Below are 18,528 nucleotides of genomic sequence, written 5' to 3' on the forward strand. Positions count from 1 at the left end.
TGACAAAAGGTAAACCGCCCAACTGCACAAAATATACGATCTTTTCCTATTACCAGATCAGCAGCTTTGTAAAGGATCTATGCAGAACACAATAGTTATAAATAAGTCTCGGTTCACATCTACATTTGGGATTCCCTCTCCGCCTGAAAAAGGCAAGCAGCACTTTTCTCTCCACATTTTTCATGAGGAAACCATACGGACCCCATTATAGTTCATGTGGTCTGCGGGTTTCTTAAGGTAACTGTTTTTTTTATGCGGATTAGGTTTCCGTTCAGAGGGTCCCCAAGTGAACCTCCTGAACAGAAATCTATGCACAAGTGTGAATCAAGCCCCAGTAATACTAATGTAAAGGGGAGCCCAGCATAACAAGCTAGGCCCACCTGAATGACATTCTGTATTCCCGCTGTGTATTGCTGTTGACGTGATCAAGAAGAGACCTTTTTTGCAAATGAGCGCAGCAATGATGGTATTAATGTTGCACCAAAGAGATAAGAGGAAATGCCCTCGGTGTTCGAGGAGCTCATTTGCGTCGTAAATAAAATCGCGATATCTTGTGAAAAGGTACCAATTCACAAGTGAGAAAATACCATTTGAATCAGGTGACCCTATGTGATCTATCTGCGGGGCTAGGCTGATATGCTGGGTTCTGCTGACGCTGGGTTCACACGAGCGTTCGGCACTCCGTTCTCAGGTTTCCGTCTTCTGCATGCAGAAGACGGAAACCTGTTATGCTGAGTCCGGTTGTGAGTGCCGGTGAGCGTTTTATGCTCTCCGCGGCGAAACAGGTTTTTTTTTAACCGGACACAGAGTACTACATGTCCGACTGTGTCCGGTTTAAAAAGAAAAAATCGGTTTCGCCGCGGAGAGCATAAAATGCTCACCGGCGCTCACAGCTGGACACTTTTCAAACCCATTCAAATTAATGGGTTTAAAAGATGTCTGCAGGTTTCCGTCTCCTGGGAAACCTGCAGAACGGACTCCTGGGCGCAAATGTGAATGACCCTGACAGACTCCTCACTTTAAAGTAGACCACTCTGCTCTTGTGGCATTTCTGTATAGTAAATACTTGAATCCTCCATGTAACAATTCTGTTGGATCTTTTCTTAGCGTTGTATTGTGCTATTTCTCCTAAAAATGTATGAATATGGGCATTACCGTTAACACTACATGGTCTGGCATGGTCACCAATGACTGGACAGTTTTTAGACTGTGTGGGATATACCCAAAATGAAACACCCAGTTAGAGTCCATTCAGATTGTGTTTTTTAAAAAAAAAAAAAAAAAAAAAAAATTATATCCGTTTAACAGATGAAAAAGAAAAAAAAAAACATTAAAAAAAAACAGACAGCCGTCCGATTCCATAAACATCAATGTTATACATACATACTGTACAAATTTCTCATAATATACATACAGGTACTTCAGCTCCTTTACTTATAAGTTTGTGCTGTCTTTTTCAGGGTCCATTCAGATCATGTTTTTTGCATCAATTTAACGTATGCAATGGAAACGGATGACTATCTGTTTGTAGCCATTTGGGTCTGTTTTTTTAATCCGTTGAATTGATGCAAAAAACATGATCATCTGAATGGACCCTGAAAAAGACAGCACAAAGTTATAAGTAAAGATGCTGAAGTACCTGTATGTATATTATGAGAAATATGGATATATCATGGGAAATGCAAGTATTTAGCGAAGTTCCAAATGAACCCTGCCTATATACTTATACGTAGTTAGCGACTGTTAGGTCTCAGATATATGACTGTGAGCTAGCTGTTTTTTTGTTGTGTGTTGTGTTTTTGTCAAGGCTAGCACATGGACCCATTCATTCTATGGCCCCATATTTACAAAACTAAAGACAAGTCCTACTCCCATCCATTTTGCGGACCGTGCTCACTGGCCCTAATGAGTGGCGCTGCGGAAGTACAGTCGGTGCAAGGAGAGATCCGTGTGTCATCCGTGCTGTTCAATCACAGTATGGCGTCACGCACACGTGCATGTCATGCGTATGTCGCCTAAGCCCAGCATTACTGTAGTAGCTTTTAACCATCTCTTACTTTATTGTTCTCATCGAGCTTGTTAAAATTTTATAAAATAGTAGAATGCAGGTAAAATAAAAAAAAAATGCTATTAAACTAAATGTACCTAACTAGAAGTGGCCTTTGTGTTACAGTGACTTCTGTGCACATTTCCACATATATCACACAGCCACCCCTATTATTCTCACGACTCCCAGCCATAGGACAGCAGAAAATAAACTACATGAAACGAAAAATCCTAATATTTCGAGTGCTAGACAAATTCCAGTCACTTGGTTGTCATAGTGACTAAGAACAGTGCTCTGAAAACGAAGGCCTGCCCTTCCTGTGTCAGAATATCTACCGTAACGTCCGAACTTTTACAGATAACCTCTTCTCTGGTGTATCAAGGCGACCATTACTGTACAATAGACTAGTAATAGCATCCAGAAACGCTGCCAAACACAGAGATCAGAGGAACGGGAATGTCTGCAGAAAAGTGGCTCAGAGAGAAGATGGAATACAGGGAATGATCACTAATAACCAGAATACGTGGAGGCCGAGGAAAAATAACCCTACATAAAAATAATCATGATGGAAGTAATGAAGTCTACTGAATACTAAGAGAAAAAAATACAAAAACCCCACAAGCATGAAGGCAGCCGAAGGTTAGTTTCAGACGGGTGAAATACAGACAGTATTTGACAGACTGAAGATCTGCCATGCCGTGAGTCACACGCACGGCAATGGCTCCCAACACGTAAATGTTCAGGAGCAGCTGATCTACAGGGTCCCAGTGCCAGGCCATCAATATTAGAAATTGGATAACCCCTTTAATAAAGTATATTACAAGAAAATTAAAAAAATAAGAAAGAAGTAAAACCGCACTGCAAATATCCCACCACAGTCATATGCAATACATGATGACTGGTTGACACTAGCCCCATGGTGGACCAAAATGACGGGAAGCCAGGCCAATAAAACAGCAAATAGACACGAACATCAATGGACCCAGCTGGCTATAGTGGAATCTGCCGGGTGTCTGCCATTTTAAAACAGAAAGCAGCCGCAGGAAACAAAAAAAAAAAAAAAAAAAGTCCTCCAGCGCAAATGTGAACCCATCCTGAGGGAAGTGATGATAGGCTGCATCAGTGAGCAATGAATGTCACATCACTGCTGCTGGGTCAGCAAGAAAAGACGCACAGGGTGAGTTATGGTTATTTAATAGCTAAATATTAATTCTAACCACATTGCAGTAAGCTGTCCTACATTGTGGTGGACATCCAGTATTGAGGACCGACCATGGCAGGTTCCATTGGATTAATGTATGGACGTATGCGTCACTCTGTTACTACAGGTACAGATACAAATGACATATCTAGTTACATGATACGCCAGCCTCCTGGTGTCCGCATACACGACCAGACTATAATGTGTCTGTTCTTTATGATATTGACTTACATCAGCAATGTAAAATGTATGGTTACTTTCGGGAAGAGACACGAAATGATAGCCCTCTACCTGTAATACCTGATAATTGTATACGCTTGGTGTACTCACCTATTTTCTGGTCTACAGTAAGAAACCTACATATTAAATGCTGCAGTTACATCTGTGGCCAGGTCCCCATCTAAGCAATGCCCAGAATGTGAACCGATGATGCCCAATAAATCATACCAACTACAATACGGTTGTGTAGCCTGCTGTGCCATTTTATCCAGATTTTATGAACGAATCTCTGACACTGGTGTGAACCTAACCCATCGCTGTTACTCCAAAGAACATAACCAATTGTACAGATTATTTCTTTTTACATATACAACACATATAATGTTTTTCAACGTTTAATGACCTGTATAACATGGTTTACGGCGACAAAGTATATTAAAGCAAATTTTATTCACAAAAATAGAATCCCTCTATCATAAGGAAGTCTACTTCCCTCACAACTCAGGTTTAGGTACAGATCAGAGATGCAAGTGGTTGTAGAGCACAACATCAGTCTCAAGGTTCCTACTGCGTATAGTCAGGTGCTTTACAGTACAAATGTATTGGTAATATATCGTAAAGACCTAGGATTTCGGCCATGTGAAATATGCTCCTATGTATAATCAAACATATGAAATGCAGCATGGCCATACATTACACACACCATACATAGAGTACCATTACCATACAGGTATCCTCTAAGACAGCAAGACACCTATTACAATCCTACACTACATAAGGAATGCACACAAATAAAACTAAAGTTCAAGTAGCTGCGGAAACTTTTCCTGAGTAAGAATATACCGTATAACATGTTCCTAACCCAGCCACCACTTACACGCAGAACAAGCAGCAACATGTCACCTTACAGTAAGCACGACCGTCCTTACACACACAAGGAGGGGAGGAGGGATTTACAAAAAAATCTTACCCTTAAAGAACGTATCCGTAGACCCCAGAACTTTAACATGGCCATGAAACCATAATGTTAAGACTGTCCCGCACAGACATCTGACAAGTTAAAGAGGAAGGCCAAACCCCTCAAGTTCTTGCTGCTACCAGCTGTTCCGGCAATTAGAAAATTTCCTGTGAGGGGAGAGTCAGAGATTGCTAGCAAAGGACTCTTGATCCTTTTCCTCTGACAAAGGGAAAAAGAAAAAAAAAAGGCTCAGTGCACAAACTGAGAGATTGCAGGACATGAGATCCAGGCAGGAAGCTTGAATCTTACAATGGCTGACAGCGATATGATCCCACAGATGCTGCTGCTTTGTGGTTTTCAGAGACACGTAAGACAGCTCACTAAGGGCAAACAAACAAGACGTCTTACGCTTAATCACTAAGGAGGTAAATACACGTGTTCCTAAATGCACTCTATTCAGGTCAGCAAAGCGCATCTGCTCCTAGGGTAAAGGGTGATGGTGCGGACAGAGGTCAAGGCTTTGCCCAAGTGCTCCTCTAACTGTATTATCCTACAAAGTGGTCTGGTTAAACATACACTGACTTATATAGAGGATGTGGGATACATGGAAATCCATCTAAAGCACAGTGAGTAATATTCTTGTCTTCTAGACATATTAAGCGCATAGTCTAAGTGAATGGTTTTATTTCTTACTCCACCGCTACCACAAAGTGCATAAATGCAGTCCTGGAGACAACTCAGAATCTGCAAGTCAGACCACTGCTGGCACAAGGGAGCCTGCTGGGAGCAATTACCCAGTAAATAGGGGGCACTGGAGCCCGCATGGAAGCCAGCACAGGAGAAGTGGACCTTTTAAGATGGGGAAGCACTAAACTTAAATTAGAGAGACAGAAAATCTGCTTACAAATTTAGCCTGACACACCCTGACATCGGAGCGGGACGGACACAATGACACGATTACAGGATTCCAGCAAACTAATTGACTTCTACAGCTACATGATCACATAGTACCTACCCGCCCCGACCAAAACTCAGGATGAAATGGCAAGAAAAACACAACATCCAATTAAAGGGACCCCGTCATATTCTACATACAGTCTATCAATGAGGTACAGGTATTCGATATATACTTGAGTATATGACTGCTTAAGAGTCCAGCGGGAGGTCTTACTTAGCAATAGCCCACCATCTCTGTTCAGTCATACAAGGAAACGGTCACCGATTAACACCTCCCACTGGACTCCTAAGAATAGAATGGAAGACATACAAATGCTACTGAGTTTTACTCACATAACTATATATAAATCTTCTCAGCTCTGCCTGCTATAGAACATATTGTTTGACAAGTTTCCTCTAAATTAGCTCCCAGGCATCCTAATTCATGTATAAAATAACAGATACATTATTTTATAAGCAGGGCAATTAAAAATGACATCAGTATTAAAGATCACCAGAAAAGTCCCTATTGAAGTATAACCAGTTAGATAGCTGGGGCTGACATGAATAAAGTACTTGTCAGATATGAGGCGAGATATTCGCCTTTCCCTGATATGCTAATGAGCTATTTGGTGCAATGAGGGTGTCACCATTTCTCACACTGTATGCTTTCCATAAACCAGCACCTCCATCCCTGCTATTATTGACATGTAATGTGCCGTGAGTGGGGAGGTTGTTATTTGGTGCAAGCAGAGCAAAAAGTTATATCCTTGTTGCACCAGTCAGGAAAAAAAAGCCAATATCTTAGCAATGGAGGCACCAATCAAAAAGTAATCAAAAAATAGTATTTTAATCATGTGAACTCCGGCTATCTGGCTTATAGCTCAATAGGGACTGTACTAATGACAGACTCACAACATGTATGGAGATTGGCTGCTACCTACAATTTACAGCAGTAATACATATATATTACTACAGACAGGTGCTAGACAGCAAACATTCAGAGTTAATAGACAGTCTGTAAGGATCTGTCATCACTCTGAACAAGGCTGTTTTAGCATATTTGTATCTTTCCTCATAACTCTACTTTGTGCTGTTCCTCCTGCAATTTCCCCTAGAAATGTTATCAATTGTCAAACTGTCAAAGGGGAGTGTCCCTGCAGTCCTAATAGATTGGACAGGATCAGACTCTGCAAGGACCCAGCTGTTTTCAATTAACTTACAAATTTCTAGTAGGAATAACAGAGGAACAGGGCAAAATACTTATCAAAGTTTGCAAAGTGACCACCCGTGAGCGTCTTTTGCCTCTCCGCGGCAAAAGTTGTTTTTTAAAAAAAAAAAAAAAAAATTTTAAACCGGACACAAAGGCCTGCATGTCCAACTTTGTGTCCGGTTAAAAAAAAAAAAAAAAAAAAAAAAAGGTTTTGCCGCGGAGATGCAGAAGACGTTCATGGGTGGTCATACTGCAAACCCATTCAAGTGAATGGGATTGAAAACTGACCGCCGGGTTTCTGTCTCCTGTCCAGTTTCTCTCGACAGAAGACGGAAACCCAAAAGCGGAGACCGAGTGCAGGTGTGAACCCGCCCTAACTAAGCTTTTGGACAACTTTTGATTTGCTGCCAGTTTTTGTATCATTAATACATTTTCTAATATGCTTTAAGAAAAAAAAAATTTGGCTCTGTTCTGTGAAATCCTGAATTTCCCTTGCTTTTCTATTAGGAGCTTTCCCCTACTTTTCACCGTGTATGGCCATTTATGTAATGAAGGGAAAACGTAGAAACGGGATTCTGGTGTCATACGGGAGAGGATATGCTCATCATTTATAAGGTTGCAGCTGCAAATACTTTTCACATTTTTCCCTGGCTTCTCTATGGTGAGCCTTCTCCTGCTACTCACTGTGTATAATTGAAGAGGAAATTATGGTTGGGGGGAGTCAATTCATAACAGTTCTATCCCATGAATTATAAAATGTAGAATTGTGTTTCTAGTGTCATATGAAGGATTATTTTTATCTGTCACATGACACTAAGATTACAATTCTACCTGTATTTCCAAAGACGACATCAGTTTCAAACATAGTTGGGATCGGGATTTTTATATGCCGTAGAAACCTTATTGCCATATGAATGATACAGTATATGACAGGCTTCTACATTTTAGAATGCCAGAGACATCATTTTTCGAAGTGACTCTTCCCCTCCATTACAACCACAAGCCCATACAGTGACTAGCTGGGTAGAGCACTCAAAAAATGAAGGGAAAGAATAAAGAAACTCAGGATTTCACAGAAAGGAGACAAAGTGTGTTAATAAAGTATAGTACTAGAGATGAGCGAATATGCTCGATCGAATCCCTCGGCCGCATAGCTCCTGGAGCAAAAGCACTTCCAGGCTTCAAATTTTTACTGCCCCTCCCACCTTCCCTGCCGCCGGGAGCTATACGGCCGAGGTATTCGATCAAGCATATTCGCTCATCTCTATATATTACAATTTTTTTTTTTTTTATTGACACAAATATTAGCAGAAAATCAAAAACTTGGAAGGTTTAGTTACACTTTAAAGAGAAACTAAATCTGCCGACCTTCACTATAAAAATCCCCATTCAAAAAAAATAAATAAAAAATCTGCACAACAATCCTTAAAGCAAATTCTTTTCTTTGTGGACATAGCCTTGACAACCCAATATTTGCAACAGGATGTCAGGAGATTTATTTAGACACATTACAAGATGGCAGGATACATAGGTTTCCTCCTTAAAAATAAAACACTGCTTGATGTTCTCACTTAAAGGGAAGCGAGAGCGCTGAATGCCGAATCAGCAGTCTGGAAACAGACCTATTTCTAGTAGTGTCTTAATGGAATAAGCTGTCGTTTGCTAAAGGCCTAATGGCTGCGTATTGATCTGTACCGCTGCATTAGCCACCAATGAGGAGCTTGCTAAAATCCTGACATCAAATGGCCTCCTTCCACCAAACTCACAGAAAAGTAGATAGAAGTTATCTTCCTGAAAACCGACAAAGCAAAAGCCGTAATTCTGTTATATAATCTAAGCAGTAGAGCAGCGAGCTGGAAAACTACGGCTACAACAGGATTACTTGTTATGGGTGATACTATTGTATTCTAAAATTCTTTTGAATAGTTTTCTGATCTTTAAAAACAGGAACTAAAACTATATCATCGAAATCCAAAGGAGAATATTATACCTTGTGGAGAAGGCTTTACGAGAGTCAGAAATGTGTTATTGAGCAGACGTCTTCAGCTCCGTTAGCATTGTGAATTCTGTTATAAGTGGAAGTCAAGGTACATTGCCAGATTGGTAAAAGAAAGCAGCACCTAACAGGCCCCACTTACTGAAAATGGGGTCCAACACTGTTACTGCATGTTGAGCCATTCTTCTATCAATATCACGGTGGCTTCCTATGCCATCTTCAACGGATGTGGCCTATTATATCCTAAAAGTAGATTTACGCAAGTCAATTTCACTTTGGTGTTCGCAGAGATTTTTGTTCTTGTAGCAATACTACTGTGGTTGTGCAACGGTTATGTAACGACATGAGTTACATCACAAAGTACAATAGTACACTGTGCATTTCTGAGCCCCCTGTTTTATCCAGTGTCTTATTTGAAACAAGGAATCGATTTGATACTGAATATATTATTAGGTGGTGTAACCATGCAAAAGAAAAACCCACAGAGATGCCACATTACTGCACGGATACCAATGTTAGACCATTCCTTAGCCTGCTGTGAAGCGTCTCAAGAGATTCTGATGGTTGGAGGCAATGTAACTATTTGGGGCTTCCATGTAGGACTTGTTTAATCACTCTGCAAAGGAAGAACGTACAAGGAGCATGAACTAGAGGAACGTTCATTGTCAAGGCACTGAGCAGGCAACAGGAAGAGATGCCTTCATCCAAAAATAAAACACAAAAACAGACTATATTTTCCCAGTTACTTCCCTGCACAAAACTCAGAGGAAGGGGCTACTACAAGGCAGTATGGCATAAATAGTTGGGTGGAGGGTGCAAGAAAAGTTATTTTATCATGCACATTTAAGGTTTGTTATTTCATTTTCCATCCTCCATTTACTAACATGCACCGCAACTACAAGTATTACATTTTAACATTATATACCGGGGGGCAGATTTACTTTTGAAAATCCACCAACATATTTGGGCAAAAATTGCACTTTTTTGGCTCAAAGGATGCTGTGACCTTGTGTAGATTTAAGTTAAGCTCATGGTCTGGTGAAGGACGCATCTACATTATGATGAGACCTATGCCTCGCCTCTCCTCACACACCAAGACCCAACCCCCACCGACCTGCAGTCAACTGCAATCTGACTATCTGATCCTCAAGGAGTCTCAAGTGTGTACGGAAATCAAGAGGATGAAAGCAGACAAGGCCGGAGGACCTGATGGTTTAAAGAGGACCTTTCACCATTTTGCCCACAGGCAGTTCTATATACTGCCGGAAAGCTGACAGTGCGCTGAGTTCAGCGCACTGTCGGCTTTCCCGATCTGGGCCCAGTGTGAAGAGCTTACGGTCTCGGTACCGTAGCTCTTCTATGGTCAGAAGGGTGTTTCTGACACTCAGTCAGAGACGTCCTTCTTCACAGCACAGCCAATCGCGCTGTACTGTGAGAGCCGGGAGGAACACCCCCTCCATCTGCTCGCAGTACTCGTCCATAGACAAGCATTACCAGGAGCGGGAGGGGGGAGTTCCTCCCGGCTCTCACAGCACAGCGCGATTGGCTGTGCTGTGAAGAAGGACGTCTCTGACTGAGTGTCAGAAACGCCCTTCTGACCATAGAAGAGCTACGGTACCGGACCGTAAGCTCTTCACACTGGGCACAGATCGGGAAAGCCGACAGTGTGCTGAACTCAGGTGAAAGGTCCTCTTTAAGCGCAAGGGTTCTTAAAATGTGCAGTGACCACCTGGGTGGTATTATTACGCACATGTACAATATGAGTCTAAAACTGGGAGTGGTACGTCAACTGTGGAAAACATCTTGTGTGGTACCAGTCCCAAAGAAACCCAACCCAATGGGCTACAATGACTACCGACCTGTAGCACTGACATCCCACCTGATGAAGGTCCTAGAGAAACTGGTCCTGACACACCTACGCCCACTAGTGAGCTTGTCTCTGGACCCCCCCAGTTTGCCTATCGGTCGGGCATTGGGATAGATGACGCCATCATCCACCTTCTTCACAGAGCTCTCTCTCACCTGGAGAAACCCAGGAACACTGTGAGAATAATGTTCTTTGATTTCTCCAGTGTGTTCAACACCATTCAGCCAGAGCTACTGAGGGAGAAGCTGAGCCTTGGTGGAGTGGACCACCACCTGTCCAACTGGATCCTAGACTACCTGACAACCTGCCCTCAGTATGTGAGAGCTCGGGACTGTGTGTCTGACACTGTGATCTGTAGTACGGGGGCACCACAAGGTACAGCTCTTGCCCTATTTCTCTTCACACTGGACACTGCTGACTTTAGGCACAACTCATCCAGCTGTTACTTACAGAAGTACTCCGATGACTCTGCTATAGTAGGCCTTATCACTGATGGTGACGATAGGGGGTACAGAGACAAACTGGGATTTTGTTGAATGGTGCCAACAGAACCAGCTCAGGATTAATGCTGGGAAGACCAAGGAGATGGTGGTGGACTTTAGTAAACGGAGAAGTGCTCTGACCCCGCTGGAGTTCCAAGGAACATGCATTGAGATAGTCAGGACCTATAAGTATCTGGGTGTGCTCCTCCATAATAAATTAGACTGGGCTGATCACCTGGAGGTGCTGCACAGAAATGGCTACAGCAGACTCTACCTGCACAGGAGGCTGAGGGTCTTCGGAGTCCAGGGGCCACTTCTTAGGGCCTTTTTCAACACAGTGGTTGCTTCAGCCATCTTTTTCAGTGCGGCCTGCTGGGGGAGCAGTATATCAACCAGGGACAGAAATAGACTTGACAGGCTGATCAGAAGGGCCAGCTCTGTCCTGGGGAGCCCCCTGGACCCAGTACAGGTGGTGGGTGACAGAAGGTTACTGTCCGTGGTGACCTCCATGTGGGAGAATAAATCCCACCCCATGTATGGGACCTTGATGGCACTTGGCAGCACTGTAAGTGACCATCTGCTTCACCCCAAGTGTGAGAAGGAGCTATCGCAAGTCCTTCCTTCCAACCGTGACCAGGCTGTATAATCTACATCAGACCAAGCGAAGACACTCCGCACAGGAAACTAATGATTATGACTATGAAGTCTTCCTTCTTTCTCTTCTCTTCCTAAGCTGCTATGGACTCCTAGTATATCTTCTCTTCTCAGCTTATGTGTGCCTAAGTCTGTAATATATTACCGTGTATTATCCTGTATCTGTATTACTATGCTGCTGTAACATACTAACATTTTCCCACTGTGGGACTATTAAAGGATTATCTTATCTTATATCGGACTCAGGTTTCGAGGCGGTTCAAGACCAGTGTACATTTCCTTACAAAGCACATCAAAAAATGCTGCATATTTTTGCCACTTTTATGTCACAAATGAAGCCAATAAGTAGGTGGTGAAAACACAGACTAGACAGTCTAGAGAGATTTATCATCCGGCACATCATAAAGTTATCCATCTTTGTAATAGCAATGGCCTATCCATATGATAGAGCATCAATATAAGATTTGTGGGGGTCCAACAGCCAGGACCCCCGCCGATCAGCTGTTCTAAGATGGCACGACTGCTGGCAATGATTATATAGCAGGAGCCACGCTTTGTAAATATTACAAAGCCGGATAACCCCTATAAGACTGTCTAGTCCAAGTCTGTACAGTCTAAAACCGTGAGTAATTCTGCCCCATTATATCTTAAAGCGGCATCCTGAAAATCCTATTAATATTATAAATGTGAAAGTTTGTGAGTTTGGATGTTTGTGGGTTTGTGTGTTCGAATGTTTGTTAGTCAATCACACAAAACCTGCTCGACCGATTTGGCTGAAATTTTCCACAAACATAGTTAATACACCCCATTGCGCAATAGGCTACTTTTCATCACAATAGCGCACATACGTTTTTCCCAGGACCCCCACAAACCCCAAACTCACACCACCATCTCTGCAATCTCACACACTTTGGACCATAGCAAGCCACAAAATTCATATTCCCCTCTACAGCCTCGCCCCTAACCCCACACAATCACATATACATATACTTTACCACTTTGCCCCTCACCTTAACGATACTCCAGGAGGCTCTCTTTAACGCTCCGGAGCAGCCATGTTTGCCAACCCCCACCGCTCTTACAATCCGCGACACCGCCCACCCATGTCAATACCCCTAGGCGATCTAATAAATGCAAAAAAAAAAAAAAAGTTTAAAAAAAGTAAAAAAAAATATAAAAACAAATAAAAAGGATTAAAAATTCAAATCACCCCCCTTTCCCTAGAACACATATAAAAGTAGTTAAAAACTGTGAAACACATACATGTTAGGTATCCCCGCGTCCAAAATCGCCCGCTCTACAAAGCTATACAAATATTTTTCCTGTTCCGTAAACGCCGTAGCGGGAAAAATGGTCAAAAGTGCCAAACCGCTGTATTTTCACTGTTTTGATTCTGATAAAAATTTGAATAAAAAGTGATCAAAGCAATAACATTTCCTGAAAATGGTAGAACTACAAAGTACACCCAGTCCCGCAAAAAAAGACGCCATATACATCCCCGTACACGCACGTATAAAAATGTTACGGCTGTCGGAATATGGCGACTTTTCAAAAAAAAATTTTTTAACAGTTTTGGATTTGTTTTTAAGGGGTCAAAATGTAAATAAAACCATATAAATTTGGTATCCCCGGAATCGTAAGGAAACACAATACAGGGGACATGTCATTTTGGTTGCACAGTGAATGCCGTACAACCAAAGCCCGTAAGAAAGTCGCAGAAATGCATTTTTTCTTGAAATCCACCCCATTTTGAATTTTTTCCCTGCTTCCCAGTACATTATATAGAATAATTAATGGTGGCATCATGAAGAAAAATTTGTCCCGCAAAAATTAAGACCTCACATGACTCTGGGAGCAGAGAAATAAAAAAGTTATGAGGTTTAGAAGGAGGGGAGTCAAAAACGAAAATCAAAAAATGCCATCGGCGGGAAAGGGTTAACTTCAAATACTTCTGTCCCAAAGTCACTATGTAAAGTTTCTCACAACACCGTATATATAGCAGCTCAAATACAAATTAACTTCAACACAAAAGTCTCACGTATTCTCTGAATTACAGAAAAAACAAGATACAAACTTACATTTCATATCCCATACCTTATACACACACTACGAAAACCTTACCCACGCCTGTATATACCCACTTCTACAATCACCGCAGACGAAGTCGCGGGTACCAGCTAGTAACATATATGGGTAAAAACTAATAAGTAGAACAACACTTCAGCATAAGTAATTTTTATTTTTTTTTCATTTCACTCTAAAAAGTGTGGAAAAAAAAATAAAAACGAATTTCAAGTTAAGCTAATAAAGCAAACTATCTTCCCCTATACAAAAACAGAGATTTAATAAAAGCCAAACTTAAAAAAAAAAAAATCAGTGTCTAGTGGCCACGAAGCGCTTCCTCTCTGCACACTTCAAAACATTCCTGAAATTACACAACCTTTTGTGAACAAAAATGCCTTCGCAGATTGAAAGTGCTAGTCAAAAAGCTAAAACGCAACATCAAACATAACAGAATACTAAAAAGCATTAGAAACAGGCAGCAAAGAGTGATTTCAACCTAAGGAGCTTCCTGAACAGAACCGAAACTTCAATCTAAAGGAGGATGGAGCAAATTTTTTAAATATAAAAGTTAATATTTTCCTTTACTCTACTTGATATAATTTAAAGGGTTATTCCTATAACTCTTGTTCTGCAGCCTGCAGGGCTCTGTGCTCTCTTCACTTCCTGGATTTCTCGGCACATTGGTGGGCGGGGTTTCACTTGCTCTGCTATGTTTGCAGTCATTAATGAGGGATTGGTTGTAAATGCATTACCACAGTAGAAAGCTGATGTGGAAACTGATGTAGCAGAGCTGGATTTGAGGCAACTTGCATTACATACAGAGGTAAGGACTCCTTATCTCAGCCCTTATCAGCCAAATTCAATTAAACCGGCTGATAAGTGGAAAAACTGCAGAAAGACAGCACAGTAATCCCGCTGCTCTCACCTCCCCCCTCCCCTACCTGAGAGCAGGCAGCTAAGTCACTTGGGAATTGAGCAGATAAGCCCCATTGCCATAGAAACACAGTGTCAACAATGAAGTGAATAAATTAAGATAGCGGCCAAACAAAGCAGTTTTGATAAAGCAATGTATTTAGGAAAAGTCTTAAATCCACATAAACTAGCAGTATAGATAGGATGCTTTTCATGGGACAACCCCTTTAACTCTGTACTTACCAGTTGTTTGAAACCAAGAGTACTGTATAAAACATGTAAAAAGGCTCAGAGACTGTAAATCACAATCCACTCACAAACCAGATGTTTATCAGCACCGGTGGAAAATTTGAGACACTTTATAAAGACTGCTCCAAGAAAACTACTTGTGGTTTTGTCACTCAGCCTATTCTTGCTCTCCCTGTATCACCATAATCTGGATTATTTATTTCAGGAGCCTCATGCTAACCATCGATGCAATGCACATGCAATCATGCCCATAAGAACTAGAATTAACAGGGTAGTCCAACTGTAAATGCTACATAACAAAAAAACTACAGTAACAATGGTATTCAGTGCCTTAAAAAAACATAAAATCCAGTGCTGAAGTTCCAGCAGTCCTCTTGTGGGCCTTGTGGCCATGAAATCAGTGTACCAAGTGACTGCTGTGGCCACTTATAAAAGACTGGGAGGGCTTCTGGAGCTTCAGTGCCGGATCACTGATGAGAAAGAGGAGGTTAATATTTTTTTTCATTTATAACATTTACACCAATTTTAAAATGTCTCGGATTAACCTTTCAAGCTAAGGATATATGGGACAAGATCAGCTGGTCTTCGTCACAGCTTTCAGCCACGATTCTCAGGCATTGCAAAATAAGCAACAGGCAGTCCGTGGTCATTACATGTAGCGCATTACAAAATAGATGTCTTATTGGGACTGCAACGTGCCGTGCGCCTGTGTGTATCACATGACCATGGACTGACCTTTATGCACTAGACGTAAACTGTAAATCATAACAAGTAGGGATCTAGAAAACCCATGAGGAATTCATACAGAAAATATATTGGGAAATTGCACCACTTCTCCTTGTGAAAACAATAGCATTTATTAGCTGAAATTTGACAATCCCTTAAAATATTAACATTAAATCTGGGAGGTAGCGAGGCCGAGCCCATAAACACAGCATATAAGAACTGAAATGTAATTGGGAAAACCTGGTTTTCGATTTTAACATAGCTTGACCTTAGCAATAGGAGTCAGAAAATGTTAACACAAATGCTTAAAAAATAAATAATAATAATAATAATGCAATGATGTGTTAGGGTATGTTCACACTGTTTTTTTGCAGGTGGATTCTGATGCGTAATCTACCTCAAAATCCACCTTAAAAAATGCCTCCCAATCATTTCAATGGGAGTCGCTAACGCAAAATAAAAGCGACATGACCTACCTTCACTCGGATTCCGCAGCTCGAGACTCCCTCCCAATTAGACTCATTCATCTGGGCACAATTCAGTACCCACACCTACCACCGAGGTGTGGGGAAAAGCGGTTTTCACTGCTGTTATCAGGGAAATGGGCAGTTATATTGATATCTGACCAGCTAAACAGCAATAGTCTCCTGAGGAGCTCTGCCAATGCAAAGCGAAACACGTTGAGACGTAGTTGTGGGTGGCGTGGTGGCATTATATCATTACGGTGCTGTAGTGACAACAGGGAGAGGTTAAGTCTATGACACCCCTGTATATATGTCCTCTAGTCTATTTATCTGCATAACCATAGCGGTATCTAGTTGGTCAAGTGATAGTTTGTTGCAGAGGGCGTCTCTAGTTCATCAATAGAGGGTCCATCTGTTATTATGTTGCAACAGGCTTTCTACTACAACACAAAACATTGATTGAGTTGGTTTACAGCTGTGGGATAGGTAGCAGCTACGGTATTTTTTGCATCAATGTAATAGGCCATAAGTCATCTCTTTGCCATTTGAGATACAGGCAGCCGTTGGTGCAATATTAATCATCTCTCCTAGGGCAAATTTTAGGACTTGGGAATACTAAAGATTTAGGATACCAAGTATATGTTGCTTTTGGGTTTTGGAGGTCTTTTTGGAATGGGAATAGCAGAATAATATGTCATTCCAAACATCGACCAAAAAAAAAAAAAAAAAAAAGACACCAGTACACTATCTGGAGAGAATATTTTAATAAATTTAATATATTTATACCCAGGATATACATTTTTAACGCATATCAATAAAAAAAAAATATTTTATTATTTTTGCCATTTTTCACATAGAATTGTATAGTTTTTTTCATTCATCTGGGCCTAATCAGGAGCAGGATGCTGCGACAGAATGCCGATGCACTGTATTGGCTTGCCGTTCGAAAAAGTCGGCAGCGGAAAGTGAAGAGGAGTTTCCTCTTTCATTTTCCCCGATGTGAACCTTATAGAATTCATGGCCTTTACATTTTTCCTAAAACAGAGCCACCCCTTTCAATTTACGTGGTTCTAAAATGTATGATCTGGAGAAAAATATTAAGCGATGTATTTTCTTTTCATATGAAACACAAACTAACATAAGAAGGGAACGATTGACAAATTCCCTGCACCCATCCAAAACAAAAGGATTTTAATCAATCGCAAAGTTACACTCTGCCAGTAGTAACAAAGGGAAAATAAAGGGCAAGCAAATTCATTTCGGCCATCAATAGTCAGTGACTTTGTTGTTACACTGAAAATTGAACATTTTACCTGGATTACAATTAATGAACGATTATTTTAGGACAATGCTCTGCCATGACACCAATAATTTTATGTATATAGTGCCTGCATATTCCGCAGCACTTTACAAAGCAGTGACTTTTAGTCTCGGTTACTCAGGTATTCGCAATACTGATTTAGTAGTGTACAGGTAGTGACGTATCCTTTAGCCAATGGCAGTGTGAGATGCAGAATATCGGAAATAATGTGAACAACTTCCCATCCATTAAATGAGATTGAAATTTCAGTTACGCTGTGATTAATTGGCCGGCCATACATCAAATAAACAAACAACATATTGTCATGTTACAGACGCAAGACAACACAAAGTTCTCAAATTTATGCTCACATGTATGACATCTGCTAGAAGTTTGTATGTTCTCCCCGTTTTTGCGTGGGTTTCCTCTGGGTACTCCGGATGCCTCTCACACTCCAAAGACATACTGATAGGGAATTTAGATTGTGAGCCCTATAAGGGACAGTAATTGACAATATCTGTAAAGCGCTGCGGAACAGGCGCCATATAAGTAAGCAAAATAAATATGTACTAGTATATTACATGTCAACATCTGCACCATGTATAACGGCAGCATTATACTGTCATTTCTGGTTGATTTTAGATCCAAAATCCAAACCCACTATATAAAACATGGTCTGATCAAACCCAAATATTAAAACTGTCAGCTTTTGCTTCAGTCGCCATTTATAGTTCATCCTTTTTCCGTAACATCTTCCATAAGCGTACACGGGAACTTTGAGATAAATTCTCGGCAATGTAAAAAGTGATGCTATTTTAGGCTGCGTATGACTGACATGTTTGTGTGTGTTTTCTCAACAATTTTAACCAAACTTGTATATACATTCTGTCTGCAGTAAATATGTTCTCGTATAACAATATTTACAACCCAGATCAAACATATCCCACAGTACGGGAAACAAGTGATGGAGAAACTGAAGCAGAGAGGCACTGAATGCGTTACACCAAGGATGACTCCTGCACATCTGCTTACAGGCCAAAAATGCACATAAAATTTATTATTTAAATGGGCCAGGGGCAGTGAAGGGGGGGGGGGGGGGGGGAATTATACTCTCCTCTTCCTGATGTTCCGGTCTTCTTGGTCCAGTGTTGAAGAGTAGCGGAATTCCCAGCCAATCTGCGGCCTCAGCGAAGGGCATGAGATGTCACTACCTGTGACATGGGTTTCTTGCTGTGGGACT

At 41.2% G+C, this 18,528-nt stretch overlaps 1 protein-coding gene across 1 annotated transcript in view; it reads right to left on the reverse strand.

Moving 5' to 3' along the window:
- The window catches only part of RPS6KA3 (ribosomal protein S6 kinase A3), a 102,051-nt gene that overhangs the window by 56,272 nt on the left and 27,251 nt on the right, over positions 1-18,528 (reverse strand). The window contains exon 3 of the mRNA XM_075263827.1: positions 17,660-17,779. Coding sequence (XP_075119928.1) covers positions 17,660-17,779 — 120 coding nt within the window. The remainder of the gene's footprint in view (positions 1-17,659; positions 17,780-18,528) is intronic.

This window comes from Leptodactylus fuscus, chromosome 2, assembly GCF_031893055.1.
Source record: "Leptodactylus fuscus isolate aLepFus1 chromosome 2, aLepFus1.hap2, whole genome shotgun sequence".
Classification (NCBI taxonomy): domain Eukaryota; kingdom Metazoa; phylum Chordata; class Amphibia; order Anura; family Leptodactylidae; genus Leptodactylus; species Leptodactylus fuscus.